The 14,891-nt window shown below is 39.2% G+C and overlaps 1 protein-coding gene across 7 annotated transcripts in view; it reads left to right on the forward strand.

Annotated features, from left to right (window-relative positions):
- The window catches only part of LRCH3 (leucine rich repeats and calponin homology domain containing 3), a 119,642-nt gene that overhangs the window by 95,994 nt on the left and 8,757 nt on the right, over window positions 1-14,891 (forward strand). For 6 of the 7 annotated variants that reach the window (XM_034999967.1, XM_034999966.1, XM_034999959.1 and 3 more), the window contains 5 exons: window positions 2,420-2,468; window positions 2,979-3,086; window positions 4,824-4,942; window positions 5,554-5,691; window positions 14,128-14,205. In XM_034999967.1, the coding sequence (XP_034855858.1) occupies window positions 2,420-2,468; window positions 2,979-3,086; window positions 4,824-4,942; window positions 5,554-5,691; window positions 14,128-14,205 (492 nt within the window). Of the gene's footprint in view, window positions 1-2,419; window positions 2,469-2,978; window positions 3,087-4,823; window positions 4,943-5,553; window positions 5,692-14,127; window positions 14,206-14,891 lie in introns of those variants that run through there. The other variant, XM_034999965.1, reaches the window with a different exon arrangement.

The raw sequence follows: 14,891 nt of genomic DNA on the forward strand, positions 1-14,891 counted from the left end.
AAATAATTTCAGTCCCAGTCTCCAAAAGTGTCACTGCTAAAACCCTCTCATAGTAGAGGTCAACAAGCTGTGGCCCCGAGGCCCCCTGGATTTGTAAATAGTTTTATTGGCAGCGCCACCCGCATTTGTTCCTGTCTGGTCTATGGCTGCTTTCAAGCTTACCAGCAGAGTTGGAATATGGCCTGCAAGCCTGAATAAAGAGCTTGTGGTATTTTATTTTTTGAAGGCCTGTAGGAATGGTAATTCCATATATATCATATGATATATAAGAAATTCTTAATAACCTTCACTGTTAGAAGGTTCTCCACTTGTCTAACTTAGATCTTCCCCCCTGTGGTATACACTTCTTTCTTCTTTTCTTTCCAGTGTGGAGATTTTCTAGTTATTTAGCAGTCTTTATGTAAGAGTCTTTATATTTGAAAACTATTACGATGCTGCCCTTGTCTTCTCACTGTATAAATTCTGGTCATTTTATGTGCCTTTCTCAGTCTCTTAATCCTTTTGAGCTTTCTCAAGTTCTCTGCCTTCCATTTTGGCTCCACAGTCCCCAACCAGAAACATACCCTTCACTCGAGCCCACCTGGCGCTGAGCAAGAAACAAGGCTTTTCACGTCTTCCTCTGAGCATTAGGTTGGCTTTTCTCATTTTGCTCAGTATCCATTGTAATTCTCAGATGTTTCTGTTATACTCCTAAATGATCATTAACTCCTACATCTTGTATCCTGTTTTTCTAAATACTTAATTTTGCTTTTTGAACATTTTTACTTCTCTGATTTACCAGAATACTTTCAAATTGTTGCATCATGTCCTTCTAAATGCTAGCCCCAACTTTATAACATCTGTAAACCTGATAAACCTTCTCTCTAGTCGTTATTGAAGATGCTACACATAGCTGGATGACTTCTGAAGAAACTTTATAATTCTCTTCTATGTTGACCCTTTGCTAGCCTTTCTCAGCTAGGTTCCTTATTTGAATGACAACACAGAAAATTGAGGGATTGTTCTCAAAATCCTCTCAAGGAAGGTGTTTAGTATAGGAGATGTATAGGAGAGAAGCTAATTCATTACACGCAATGGATACCTTAGGGCATTGGAGCTTATTCTCTCCCACAATCATAGTTGAAAAAGGCCAAATCTGAATGTGCCAACCATTGTGTGATTAAGTCTAACTTTCTATTTGTCCAGACCTGCTGCAGTGTAAATGATTAGTTTGAAAAGACTATATTTTTTGGTATCCCAGTTACTTTACAGCAGGTATATATTTATATATATTTAGGCAAGGGTTTATTTCTTTTATTGCTTAACCAGACAAGTAAAAGTCGAGTTCCTGTCAATTTCTGGTTTTTGTTCCAGTTCTCCAAGAGTTCTCAAATATAGTTCATGGCCTCTAAATGATTTGAACTAATTATCTTCATATCCTAGAATGCAAGTCACTTAGATTTCTAGATTCAATCAAAGTACATTTTAAAAATCATCATTCTAGGGCGCCTGGGTGACTCAGTCGTTAAGTGTCTGACTTCGGCTCAGATCATGATCCCAGGGTCCTGGGATCTAATCCCACATCAATCTCCATGCTCGGTGGGGAGCCTGCTTCTCCCTCTGCCAGCCACTCCCCCTGCTTGTGCTCTTTCTGTCTCTCTCTCAAATAAATAAATAAAATCTTTTAAAAAAATCATTCTGCTAGTTAAAAAATGTATCTTTATATCATGAAGTTATATTTAATTTATTAAGTCTAGATGAGAAGGCCTGGAAAATTGTTACTCTAGCTTTTCTTGATTTTACTCCCCTGCCAAGTCTTCAGTATTGTTAGCCCATCCAACCAACACTTCTTTTTAAGTTAGGTTATTACATTTCTCTTTTTTATTAAACTCTATACATGTTGAGCTAGCTCTTCCTTCTTTTTATAGTTCCCTTTGGTCAATGAAGTAAAAACATCTTGGACTCAAATGCTAGACTGAAAATACAGCTATCCATCATCTTTAAACACCTTATTTCCTAATTGAAATGAAGAGACCTTCATCATTTTTTTCTTAATACATTAAATTTTACTCTAGGGGGAGAAAAATAACTCAGAAACTATACCAGAAAATGAAATTATAAAATGAAATTTACTCTCCCCTATACATTTTCTAGTAAAATTTTCTGCCCTAGGATGATCATTCTTCATAGTCCTAGGAAAGACCTATTAGACTATCTTTAGGGAATGCATTTTACATAAACCTCGTATCCTGTAGAAGTAAATGAAAAGTTTGGCCTTAAAACAATGTACAAAATTAATCATTACACCAAATTCTCATTTCTAGACTTAATTTTGAAGGAGAGTTTCATGATTTTTTTTACTTTTATCTCAGGTAATCATAAATGTGGAAAGTACCCTTTCTTGAATAATAATTATTGATATATCTCTGTTTCTCCACAGAATGATGACAGATCTAATGCCATAGCAAGTTCACCTACAACGGAAACAGGTAATAGACACAAAGGTATAATTAACCACATCAAGAATAATTTTTACCAGGACTTTCTTGATAATTACCTCTAGGCTAGCTGTGGTTTCCTTTTCTGAGAGGAGAAACCAGACCCCAAATTGAGTATTTCCTGCACATTTTCCATTTTTTAATTCAACTGGTTGTTCGACTACTCAGCCATTTGATATGAGCCTATGAGCATGAGCTAGCAGGGCTATACGTTCCCAACAAGAGAATCTATTCAGTATAGTAACATTCGTTCTGCCTTTATTGATACAGCAAAAATAACATGACAGTTAAAAATACATACAAGCAGCCTTCCTGATTTCAAGGTTAGTTTTCTGTACCCAATTTTGTATTAATAAACAAAATTATCATCTTATTTCATTACCAGGTTTAATTTGATCTTTGTACCATTTATTGAACTTTTGTGACACGTGTGTCTGTTGTTATATTTAATTTTTTTTTCCATCTCCTTTAATCTTATTTTGCTTTTCCATGCTGATGTAGTTCATCATTGCCCTGCATATTCTTTTCCTGCTGCTATTCAGAGAAACCAGGTCCAGCGCCCTGAAAGCTTCCTTTTCCGAGCAGCTGTCGGGGCAGAAGCAAATAAAGGTAGGTCACAGTGACTAAAAAGTGGGGGGGTACTCTGTATAACAACATTAACTATTATATGCTTTTTAACTTCAGCCCTGAGATGTCACTTTGGCAAAAGCTTTAAACTCTGCATTCGTCTGTGGTCTCACTAACATTAAAGCAGGAGAATCTTGTTTGAATTTCTTAGTACCACCCAAAGGAGGTTATAGGTCTGAACAAATAAAGTACTCTTTCAGGGCTTTAGGGAATGTTTCTCTTCTCTGTATTGAGCTCTTTTTCAGATTTTTCTGTTGATAAAAGCTGTTTTATGTGTTCTTAAATGAATCAGTAATTTTTTTTTTTAAGATTTTATTTATTTTTTGAGAGAGATAGAGAGATCACAAGCAGGAGGAGGGGCTGAGAGAGAGAGGGAGAGGGAGGAGCAGACTCCCTGCTCAGCAGGGAGACTGACACAGGACTTGATCCCAGGACCCTGAGATCAAGACCTGAGCCGAAGGCAGATGCTTAACTGACTGAGCCACTAAGGTGCCCAAGTAATTCTTTTTTTAAAAAATGTACTCAGTCTAATGTTTCTTAGTTAGTATGACATACATCTGCCTGGCCTCCAAAGAAGTTACCTGGAAGTAGAAACAGACATTTCAAGTCAAAAATAACTACTTTTAGTGTAACTGATAGATGCCCTCACAGTGAGATTTAAAATCAAACCAGAGTTGCACTGCATGTGGGATTGTAAATTAGTATGGAAAACTGTTTACATTATCTAATAATGTTGACATTTGTATCCTATGACCAGCAGTTTTACTTTCTGAAATACGTAAACACATATACCAGAAGATATGTACAAAAATATTTATAGCAACGTTATTCATAATAGCCCCAGAGTGTCCATTAATGATGCAGTGGATAAATAATTGTGGCGTATCTGTATAATGGGATACCATATAAGCAGTAAAAGTGAACAAATAAATATATATAACAATATGGATAAATCTCATAAACAGTGTCAATCAGACAAAACCAAGGACAGAAACATACATACATACAGTACAGCTTCACTTATTGAAAGTTCAAAACTAGACAAAACTAATCTATGGTATTACAAGTCAAGTACATAGTTAAAACCTGTGTCGTTAGGGGCGCCTGGGTGGCTCAGTCGTTAAGCGTCTGCCTTCGGCTCAGGTCATGATCCCAGGATCCCGGGATCGAGCCCCGCATCGGGCTCCCTGCTCGGTGGGAGGCCTGCTTCTCCCTCTCCCACTCCCCCTGCTTGTGTTCCTGCTCTCGTTATCTCTCTCTCTGTCAAATAAATAAATAAAATCTTAAAAAAAAAAAAAACTGTGTCGTTAGAAGTAACCTTTAGGTACTGTACTGATGGGCAGGGAGCATGAGAGGGACTTGTGGGTGTTGGTAATGTTGCATTTATTGACCTGATTGTGTCCACTTTGTGATAATAATTTATTGAGCTGCTTGCTTACGATTTGTGTAATTTCTGTATGTCTGTTATTTTTCAATAAAAACATTTTTAATCAAACAAAACTAGTTGAACTAAATGGGTAATGGACATTTGGTCATTTTTAACACCATTCTCCCTATTAGTGCGTATATTTGAAACTTTTCATAATAAAAACTGTTTTTTAAGAGTCAGTCCAGAAGTGGGAAGTGCTGTACTTGTGAGGAACCTGTGACCAGGTGCATCTAAGTATTTTTCGAGTGCTAGCAATTGCCTGTCAGTCTTACATATTCATGTTTTTTTAGGTCATGCTTCACCACTTCTTTCATCTTCTGCATCTACCACTGATTCTGCAGATCCCAAAATGAGACCGAATTCAAGACCAAGAGAAGAAGAGCTGGAATTAATAGATCAACTACGGAAAGTGTGTACATTATCTTTGAATTACACTTTTGCAGTATTATTGCTGGAGCCCATAACCCTGCAGTCACTTGTTCATTTGGCTTAACAGTTTTCAACAGAATCAACAAGTGCCCATTGTGTGATAAACATAAAAGAGATTTTGCTATTAAGGACATTCTTTTCAGCTTTTACTAGGAAAACGAAATGGGTTATTCTATAAAGCTCAATTCCTAGCCCTCATTTAAAAATTTTTCTGCCTCATGTAAGGAAATCTTGTAAGAGTCATAATAACTTATATGTGTGGACACAAGTACATAGACCTATAACATCACATGTAGTGTTTATTTTATTTTGGAATTGAAAGAGAATCTAGTTCTTTTGTATTTTTAGTCAGAAAATTGTAAGTGAATTTCTCATGTATTTTGCACATACTGTGGCCTGGCTGCCATATGTATCTATCAGATCTCCTTAAGTTACTGGTTTGAGATAGAAGGATAAAATAGGGATTATGGTAGTTAAGTTTTTTGCTTTTTATCTGATTCCTAATTAAATATATTTCACTGTAACTCCATTATGACCTCCGTGTCAGCCTCTCTTCAAGTTAACATGTTACACGTTTTCCTGGTTTTTTAGCATATCGAGCACCGACTGAAAGTATCACTGCCTTGTGATCTTGGAGCAGCTCTAACCGATGGTGTTGTCCTTTGCCATTTGGCCAATCACGTGCGGCCTCGATCTGTCCCCAGCATCCACGTGCCCTCACCAGCTGTAGTAAGTATATCATGCTAAAAAAAAAAAAAGCTGGCTTTTCATCAGACAGTTATTATGTACAGTGGCAGGCATTATGCAGAATACTCGGGATACAAATATGAAGAGTCCAGTCCCTGTCTTCCCAGGTCTCAATTCTACTAGAGAAAAAGTCAGCATGGAAACAATAATTAAAGAGCTATGTAAGAGGTTGCTGTAGGAATACAAAAAAGGGACCACTTAACTCTGCCTGGAGAGTTCAGGCAAGCCTGCCCAGAGGAGGTAGAATTTGAACTAGTTCTTAAAGTATGAGTAGGAATTTGCCAGCATAGGGGCGCCTCACTGGCTCAGTCAGTAGAGCATGCAACTCTTGATCTCGGGGTCGTGAGTTTGAGCCCCATGTTGGGCATAATGGTATTGAGAAAATTGGACCGCAACATGCAGAAGAATGAAATTGGACCACTTTCTTACAGCATACATAAAAATAAAATCAAAATGGATGAAAGATCTAAATGTGAGATGGGAATCCATCAAAATCCTAGAGGAGGGCACCTGGGTGGCTCAGTCGGTTAAGCGACTGCCTTCGGCTCAGGTCATGATCCTGGAGTCCCTGGATCGAGTCCTGCATCGGGCTCCCTGCTCGGCAGGGAGCCTGCTTCTGCCTCTGACCCTCCCCCCTCTCATGTGCTCTCTCTCTCTCATTCTCTCTGTCTCAAATAAATAAATTAAAAAAAAATCTTAGAAAAAAAAAATTTTTTTTAAATCCTAGAGGAGAACACAGGCAGCAACCTCTTCGACCTCAGCTGCAGCAACCTCTTCGACCTCAGCTGCAGCAACTTCTTGCTAGACACGTCTCCAGAGGCAAGGGAAACAAAGGCAAAAATGAACTATTGGTACTTCATCAAGATAGAGATTACTTTTTTTTTTTTAAGATTTTATTTATTTATTTGACAGAGAGCACAAGCAAGGGGAATGGCAGGCAGAGGGGGAGAGAGAGAGAAGCAGGCTTCCCGCTGAGCAGGGAGCCCGATGCAGATGCGGGGCTCGATCCCAGGACCCCGGGATCATGACCTGAGCTGAAGGCAGATGCTTAACGACTGAGCCATCCAGGTGCCCTGAGATTACTTTTAAAAAAACAAATAAATAAAATGACTCAGAAGATTATTTAAAAAAAAAAAAAGGAATTTGCCAGCATAACAGAAAGGGGGTAAAGGCATCCTGGGCATAATATGCCTAGGTTCAAAAGATAGCAACAATCGTGGCATATTCAAGGAATTCTTAAGTTGTTTAGAATAGATGGTGCACAATATGTGGTTACAGATGGTGGGAGGTATAGCTAAAGAGGTAAGCCCAGGGCCACGTAATAAGGGCGTTATGTACCATGTCAGGGAGTTAGAAGTTTATCTTAGTGTAGACAAAAGAATTTGAGGAAGAACATGTGATTATAATTGCAGTTTAGAATGATGAATCTATTCTGGGAGTGGAATTGACATGATCTAGTGACAAACTTTGGGTGGAAGATGAGGGAGAATATGCATTCAGGATGACTGGCAGGTTTTCTTTAGACTGCTGGTTAGATCTAGAAGTCAGTATCAGGATGATAACCCACAAAAGAAGGAGCAAGTTTGGGGTTGACACACTCTCCTTTTTTTTCCCCCTTCAAATTTTCATTACAAGAATTTTAAACCTTCAGAAAAGTTGAAAGAATAATACGAGGAACACTCTTAAAGCATCTACCTAGATCTGACACTTATTTCATTTTGCAGTCTTGCTGTGTGTGTGTGTGTGTGTGTGTTTCAGTTGCACTATTTAAAAGTTGCGGATGGGGACACCTGGGTGGCTCAGTAGGTTAAGCATCTGCCTTCCACTCAGGTCATGATCCCAGGGTCCTGGGATCGAGCCCCATGTCGGGCTCCCTGCTCAGCGGGGAGCCTGCTTCTCCCTCTGTCTGCCGTTCTCCCTGCTTGTGCTCTCTCGCTCTCTCTCTGACAAATAAATAAAATCTTTTTTTAAAAAAAGTAAAAGTTGCAGATAATATAAAACTTTATCTTCTGCATATTTCAGAGAACTGTTGTAAGCCACCTTGCTCTTTTCTGTAGCCTATAGGCAGTGACTGACTGACATGGGAGCTGAGCCCTCCTGCCTTGAGGTGGGAGTGAGGTGTTGATTAACACTACGATGCTTCCTGTGGGATCAGGCTGAAAGAGAAGGGAATCTAGTGAGTCACTAGCAGCCAGTGGGAGTGGGGGTAGAAGGTAAGGATGGATCCACAGACTAGATAAAGTGTTACTGGGTAAAGCACCAACAGCATCCCTCAGCTATATTCACATTTCCCCAGTTGTTCTAAGAATATCTTTCATAGCTGTGCTCCCTCCTTTCCCTACACCCAGCATACACACACACACACAATATAATCAAGCTTACACACACACACACACATACCCAGAATATAATCAAGCTCACCAAGGATGCTATTCATTTGTAACATGCTTAAAACATTGTCTAAACTCTCAAAAGGTTTGACCTCATCTCATTTTCTGGTCATTTGTTATTATTTAGCAGGCACTTCCTGTTACAAATTCTTTACTCAAATTGCAGTTGTATCTAGGCCTATAGATGCCCACTTCTGGACATTCAGCTTGCTGCCTGTCTAATACGAATCATTTATCCCTCCCAAGGACCTTGTATTCTTCTAATTATAAAAGCTGCTTTGTTACCAGAGTCCCAACGGGGATGATGTGGCCATATCCCCTCAGGCACACCCACAAATAGAGGGTTGCATTTGCTTCTGAGGAAAATTGGTAGCCACTTTTTATTTAGTGACCCCTGACAACAGGCCTTCAGTTTCGCGTAGAAGAGGCAGAGAGGAACAGTAGCCCTACCAAAGTCAGCTGGGCTCCCAGAGACTGGAAAGACTTGGTCCTGGTCCTAAAGGTGGTGATTAAGAGAATAGGAATTGATGTACTATTTGGCAACACCAGTAAGGAAAGGGTTTATTCATACTTTGCATTCTTCCCCGTTTCTGTCAACTGAGTTCAGGGGGAAAAAATTGTTTTAATGATTTGAAAAAAGGACAAATCTGTCATTTTTCATTTCCAGAGGGAATACATGGGAAGTAGCAAACAGCTAATATACAAAGTGGAATTTGAGAGTGAGGGTGACTGAGGTTCTTTACATTGATGACCAGAAAACAGTGCCTTCCATGTAAGAATGTAAAATCCATATAGGAAAAATAAAACTATTTTACAAATACTTAACTGCCTAAAGAAATGAAACACGTGGATCTTCTTGTTAGTCAAAGAAATACGGGTATAACATGAGATGAGAGAATTTAAAACTTGCTAGTGAAGTCAACAACAAAACTTAACTCATCCAGTGCCAGGCATTCGGCCAGGACAAAAGGTATAAGATGAGTTACAAGTGGTCCAATCTCTCAAGAACATTAATTTCTCTTTTAAAAACTGAAAACAGGGCGCCTGGGTGGCTCAGTTGGTTAAGCGACTGCCTTGGGCTCAGGTCATGATCCTGGAGTCCCTGGATCGAGTCCCGCATCGGGCTCTCTGCTCAGCAGGGAGTCTGCTTCTCCCTCTGACCCTCCCCCCTCTCATGTGCTCTCTCTCTCTATCTCATTCTCTCTCAAATAAATAAATAAAATCTTTGAAAAAAAAAAACAACCAAAAAACAAGTCTTTTTTTTTTTTTTTTTTAAGATTTTATTTATTTATTTGACAGAGAGAGACAGTGAGAGAGGGAACACAAGCAAGGGGAGAGAGGGAGAAGCAGGCTTCCTGCCAAGCAGGGAGCCTGGTGTGGGGCTTGATCCCGGGATCCTGGGATCATGACCTGAGCCGAAGGCAGACGCTTAATGACTGAGCCACACAGGTACCCCAGAAGAAGTCTTTCATGAAATATCTTTGACATTTAAAAGCAAGTGGGCCTATTAAGGGGCTCCTGGCTGGCTCAGTCAGTAGAGCGTGCAACTCTTGATCTCCGGATAATGAGTTCAAGCCCCACACTGGGTATTGAGATTACCTTTTTTTTTTTTAAAGATTTTTTATTTATTTATTTGACAGAGAGAGAGTTAGCGAGAGCAGGAACAGAAGCAGGGGGAGTGGGAGAGGGAGAAGCAGGCTCCCCGCCGAGCAGGGAGCCCGATGTGGGGCTCGATACCAGGACCCTGGGATCATGACCTGAGTCGAAGGCAGACGCTTAACGGCTGAGCCACCCAGGCACCCCGAGATTACTTTAAAAACAACAACAACAACACTCAGGGAGGCCTATTAAATAAAACTGTTTAAGAGAGAATTTTTTTTATTAATAAATGACCTATAAAGTTAAGAGAAACAAATACTAACACTTCCCAAATTACAACATTTGGGGGTAGAAAACAAGTGGACTTTGAGTCAACCAGTTGAAAATTGTTCAGCATTTTAATTAAAAGCAAAAACAAACACAAAAAAACAGACCAAAAAACCCTACTTTGAAATTGTGATAGTGATTTTATAAATAAGTCAATATTGTGTTAATGGGGTTTCTGTTCTAGTACTCAATTTCAGTATAAATATTTACATCTACTTTTCCTTCCTATGGATTGCCTTCCTTTGTATTAGGCTATATTGCTTCCTTTATTTTGTTCTTCTGACCATACAGAGAGCTTTGTAACTTACTTTCTTAGTAGAAGTTTTTTTGTAAGGAGAATATAAAATTAAAGCCACATACAAATGAAAAACCATAGCAGTTTCTTTATGGCTGCATTAAAGCATGATTTATTGTAACTCTTCCTCATTATAAGGGGAGGTCTTATGTCCAAGTATTTCAAAAGAAACGCAGAAGGTCAGGTGTGTTTGCAAATAATAGGTTATAATTCATCTTTCTTTGTTATTTTGGGAGGGTCAGTGATGTTTGATAAACTGCTGTTTGGTTTAATAGTCACTGAATAAACCATATCACCAAGGTACATGACCTGAAAAACTTCTGAATCATTTCAAGTTTCAGAATAGTGGGAAATTGTTTATTTCTTCTTCCTTTTGGTATAGATTATGCTCTTGTTGAAATTACTTTGTTCTCCAAAACCTGCATAAGATTTCTTATTCAGATCAGGCTGTACATTAAAGAGTTCAAACAGGCTATACACAGCTCTCCAAAACCATATGTTGTGTCATCCAAACTTCTGGAAAAGCTTTTGGGGTTAGCAGGTTCTGTGAGACTTGACTTAAGGCAAAATCATGAGTTCTTCTGCACTCCAGAGTGATAAGGTATCTATAGCGTGGGTCCTTTGGACTAGCCATTCTGTTGGACACATTTGTAGCCTGGGATCAAGCATTCCTAGGGCTCTTTGGGCTCCATGAACTCCCTAATTTGCGTGCATGTGTATTCTTCTCCAGAGTAGATTCACAAACTTTCACCAGACTGTAAGGCGTTTGATCCCATTTATGAAATACTGTTCTGGGGCGCCTGGGTGGCTCAGTTGGTTAAGCAACTGCCTTCGGCTCAGGTCATGATCCTGGAGTCCCGGGATCAAGTCCCGCATCGGGCTCCCTGCTCAGCAGGAAGTCTGCTTCTCCCTCTGACCCTGCCCCCTCTCATGCTCTCTCTATCTCATTCTCTCTCTCAAATGAATAAATAAAACCTTTAAAAAAAAAAAAAGAAAAGAAAAGAAATACTGTTCTGCATCCCTGGAATTTGGATAAATGCTAAAGGAAGAAATGACTGGGGAGAGAGCTGATTGTTCCTCCTTCCTCTTCATCTTCATCTGTCAGAACCCTGCTGTCTACAGGGGAAATCTCAAAGGACATTTTCTCTTTGGCTGCCCCCCCCCCAGCAAACACAGAGACATCTTTTATGTCTTGGGGTGCTAGTAGCCTTCATGGAGGTGATGTTGAGTTGGTTTCCATGATCACTGTTCTGAGCCTTTTCTTTTTTTTCTGAGATGGGGGTGATTCCTGGACCAGTTTTAACTTAGCAACATGAATTCCATCCTTTTAGCCTTTCTTTTGCATAGAAACCAAGTTGTTGTTCTTCCTATGTAGTCAGACCTATTTCACTCTCCCCTCCCATGGATGTTGGCATCTGAATGGTGGAATTTCCGAAATTCAGGGATTTTTCTTTTGTAGAATGAAATTCCCAGTCCCTTTCTTTTGCTGAAGTCCATGGTGCCCTTTTCACACACCCCCAGCCTTCCCTCCCAAACTCAGATCAACATACTAGTTTGCTTATTAGCTAAGGTCCCTTGGTAATAAACAGAAGCTAGTTACATGGTTTCTGTGTCCATTTTTACAGGCAGAAAGGGAAACTGGTATAGGGAGAGGGAATTTCTAGCCAATGAAAAATCCTCCTAAGTACAAAGCAGTTGTCTTATGTTTATTTGCCCAACTTCCCTTAAAATTAAGCCCTTGTCCTAATAGCTTTCACCACAGTGACTTTTCCTTTGTGCCTCAGTTTACCTTACGTCTCCCTCTTTAGCCAGGAATTGAGAAGACCACAGCATCACTGGTGCAGTGAACACCCTGCTCTTTCACATGTAAAAGGTTGGAAGAGAAGGAGCCTCGCTCCAGTGTGAGTTAGCCAGTGTGAACCCCCATGGTGGTTTTTCTCCTGTTAAGTAGATCATGAGTCTACCATTTATGTTTCACTCTCTTCTAAAAAAACAGAAAATAAAAAAACTTTCTTACCTCAATGATGAACAGCTTGGCAGAGGCAAGAATGGGCACTCTCTTAGAAACCTAATTCCTGTCCTTTTTCTGGACCTTTTTGAGTTTTTCAATTTGAAATTTAAAACTTATTATTGGAGTGCCTGGCTGGCTCGGTCAGTGGAGCATGCAACTCTTGATCTCACTGTTGTGAGTTTAAGCCCCACACCGGGTGTAGAGATTACCTAAAAATAAAATCTTTAAAAAATTTTTTGTAACTTTATTTTCACTTAAACTTTTTTTTAAAGATTTGTTTATTTTAGAGAGAGAGGGTGTACGAAAGCAGGGCAGGGAGGAGGGGCAAAGGGAGAGGGAGAGAGAATCTCAAGCAGACTGCCTTCTGGGTGCAGAGCCGATGCAGGGCTTGATATGACCCTGAGACCATAACCTGAGCCACAATCAGGAGTCGGACACTTAACCGCCTGAGCCACCCAGAGGCCCCTTAAAAAAATTTTTTTTTATTATTATTATTTTCCTTTCATCCCACCTTTTTATTTTATTTTTTTTAAGATTTTTGTTTATTTATTATTTGACAGAGACACAGCGAGAGAGGGAACACAAGCAGGGGGAGTGGGAGAGGAAGAAGCAGGCATCCCGCTGAGCAGGGAGCCCGATGCGGGGCTCGAACCCAGGACCCTGGGATCATGACCCGAACCGAAGGCAGCTGCTTAACGACTGAGCCACTCAGGCGCCCCCCACCTTTTTATTTTTTATAATAAACGCAGTCCTAGCCCCTGCTACCTTTCTCAGGCCGAGATTAGAGTTCCTCAAACACTATTATATATTTATTTATCTCATTTCCCCTCATCTCGTGACGGAGTATCATATTCCATCTTTGAAGAAAACCCAGGTAAAACCTTTGTTTTCTAGAGGTAGTACAGGCTTCCATCTGCTTACCTGTGTAAAATCTCTAAGGCAGAGTTCGTGCAGACATTCTGCTTCCATGCCTGATGCTTAAACATATTGGAAACCAGCCACGAAATTGAACACTTGAATTTGTTAATCATTCTGGGAAATGGAATTCATATTTCTTCCTTACATTATAACCCATACATAACCCACTAGGTGTAAAACCTTTTCACTTTAGGTCATGTGATACAACTCTGTTGTTAGTAAAAGACCTTTTCAGAAAAACAAGCTAGTTTACTAATTAGAAGTTATGGAAATTTCCTGCAGGAGATTTGCACCCTTTGGAAAACAGGTTCTTTAATCCAGTCTTTTAAAATTCCAGTGTTTAAAAACATTTCAGTATCACCACTGAGTAGAGAGACATGATGCATCGGTAGTATATTTATGAGCAAAAGCTGTTGATTTTTTTTTTTTTAATTATCTTCTTTAGTAAAGATTGCAAGGAAATGAAATGAAGTGTTGACTGTGATTATATTTGAATGATAGGACTGTGGGTAATTTCTTTCCTATCATTACAAATTTTCTTCAGTGTATATTGTTTTAAATGGATAGAAAAATTTAAACAACTATTTCTGTAAAATTTCTCTGTATTTTGCACTTGCCTTACAAAAATCAAAGTAAATTGTGTAAAAGTAAATTGTAAATAAAGTTTTACTGGAATACCTTTTTGCTTATATATTGTCTGTGGTTGCCTTGAAGCTCTTAGCAGATCACATGTGGCCCTAAACACTAACATAATTTATTATCTGATCCTCTAGGAAAAAGTTTGTTGACCCTGTGGCCTAGAATGTTGAATTTACAAAGCAGTTGGCAAGAGTATTTTTAAACTTTGGTAGTAACACCACATTTTCCTTCCTTTGTAGCCTAAATTAACAATGGCAAAATGCAGGCGGAATGTGGAGAATTTCCTGGAAGCTTGCAGAAAAATTGGTGTACCTCAGGTAATAAATTTATCATTTCTTATATTGCCTAAATAGGCTTGGGTATTATTTTTCTAAAAGTTTTCAGATGTGCGAGTATCTGAAACCTTACAGGACTGGCTTTAAGCGAAGTTGGTATAATTACTAACACGGTGTTGTGTTAACTAGCGTCAGTCAGTGTACTTCTGAGCAGTTTTCCTTAAGTATTTCCAAGGACCAAGCAAAGAAGTAATACACGTATAAATTTAAATATATTATAATACTTAAAGCTAAGTAATCAGTAGTTATGTTGACATTTTCCTAAACCTTCCTACTTGCTGTTTGACTCGTATATATCTTCATACGTAAGAGTCTGGGCTTCAAAGTGAGTGCATCTCAGACTGAGAATGCCTCCTTCGGTTCCAGGTTTTTTAACATTTACTTTAATACTTTTTAAAAATGTTTATTTTGAAATACTTTAGGCTTAGAAAAGTGTTGCAAAAATAGCACAGATCTCTAATAGTAACTCCCTGTGCCCTGTGTACACTTGACCCTGGTTCTGGTACTGCTAACATCATCTACGTAAACATAGTGTGTCATCCAAACTGACCAGCACTGGGACAGTGCTGTTAACTAGATCACAGACTGCGCTCAGGTTTCACTAGTTTTTCTACTAAGCTCTAATACTTTGGAATTTAGCACACAAGAGGCCATTTCTAGGCATTTGT

The sequence above is a fragment of the Mirounga leonina genome, unplaced genomic scaffold (assembly GCF_011800145.1).
Source record: "Mirounga leonina isolate KUSES-001 unplaced genomic scaffold, KU_Mleo_1.0 Mir_115, whole genome shotgun sequence".
Lineage (NCBI taxonomy): Eukaryota > Metazoa > Chordata > Mammalia > Carnivora > Phocidae > Mirounga > Mirounga leonina.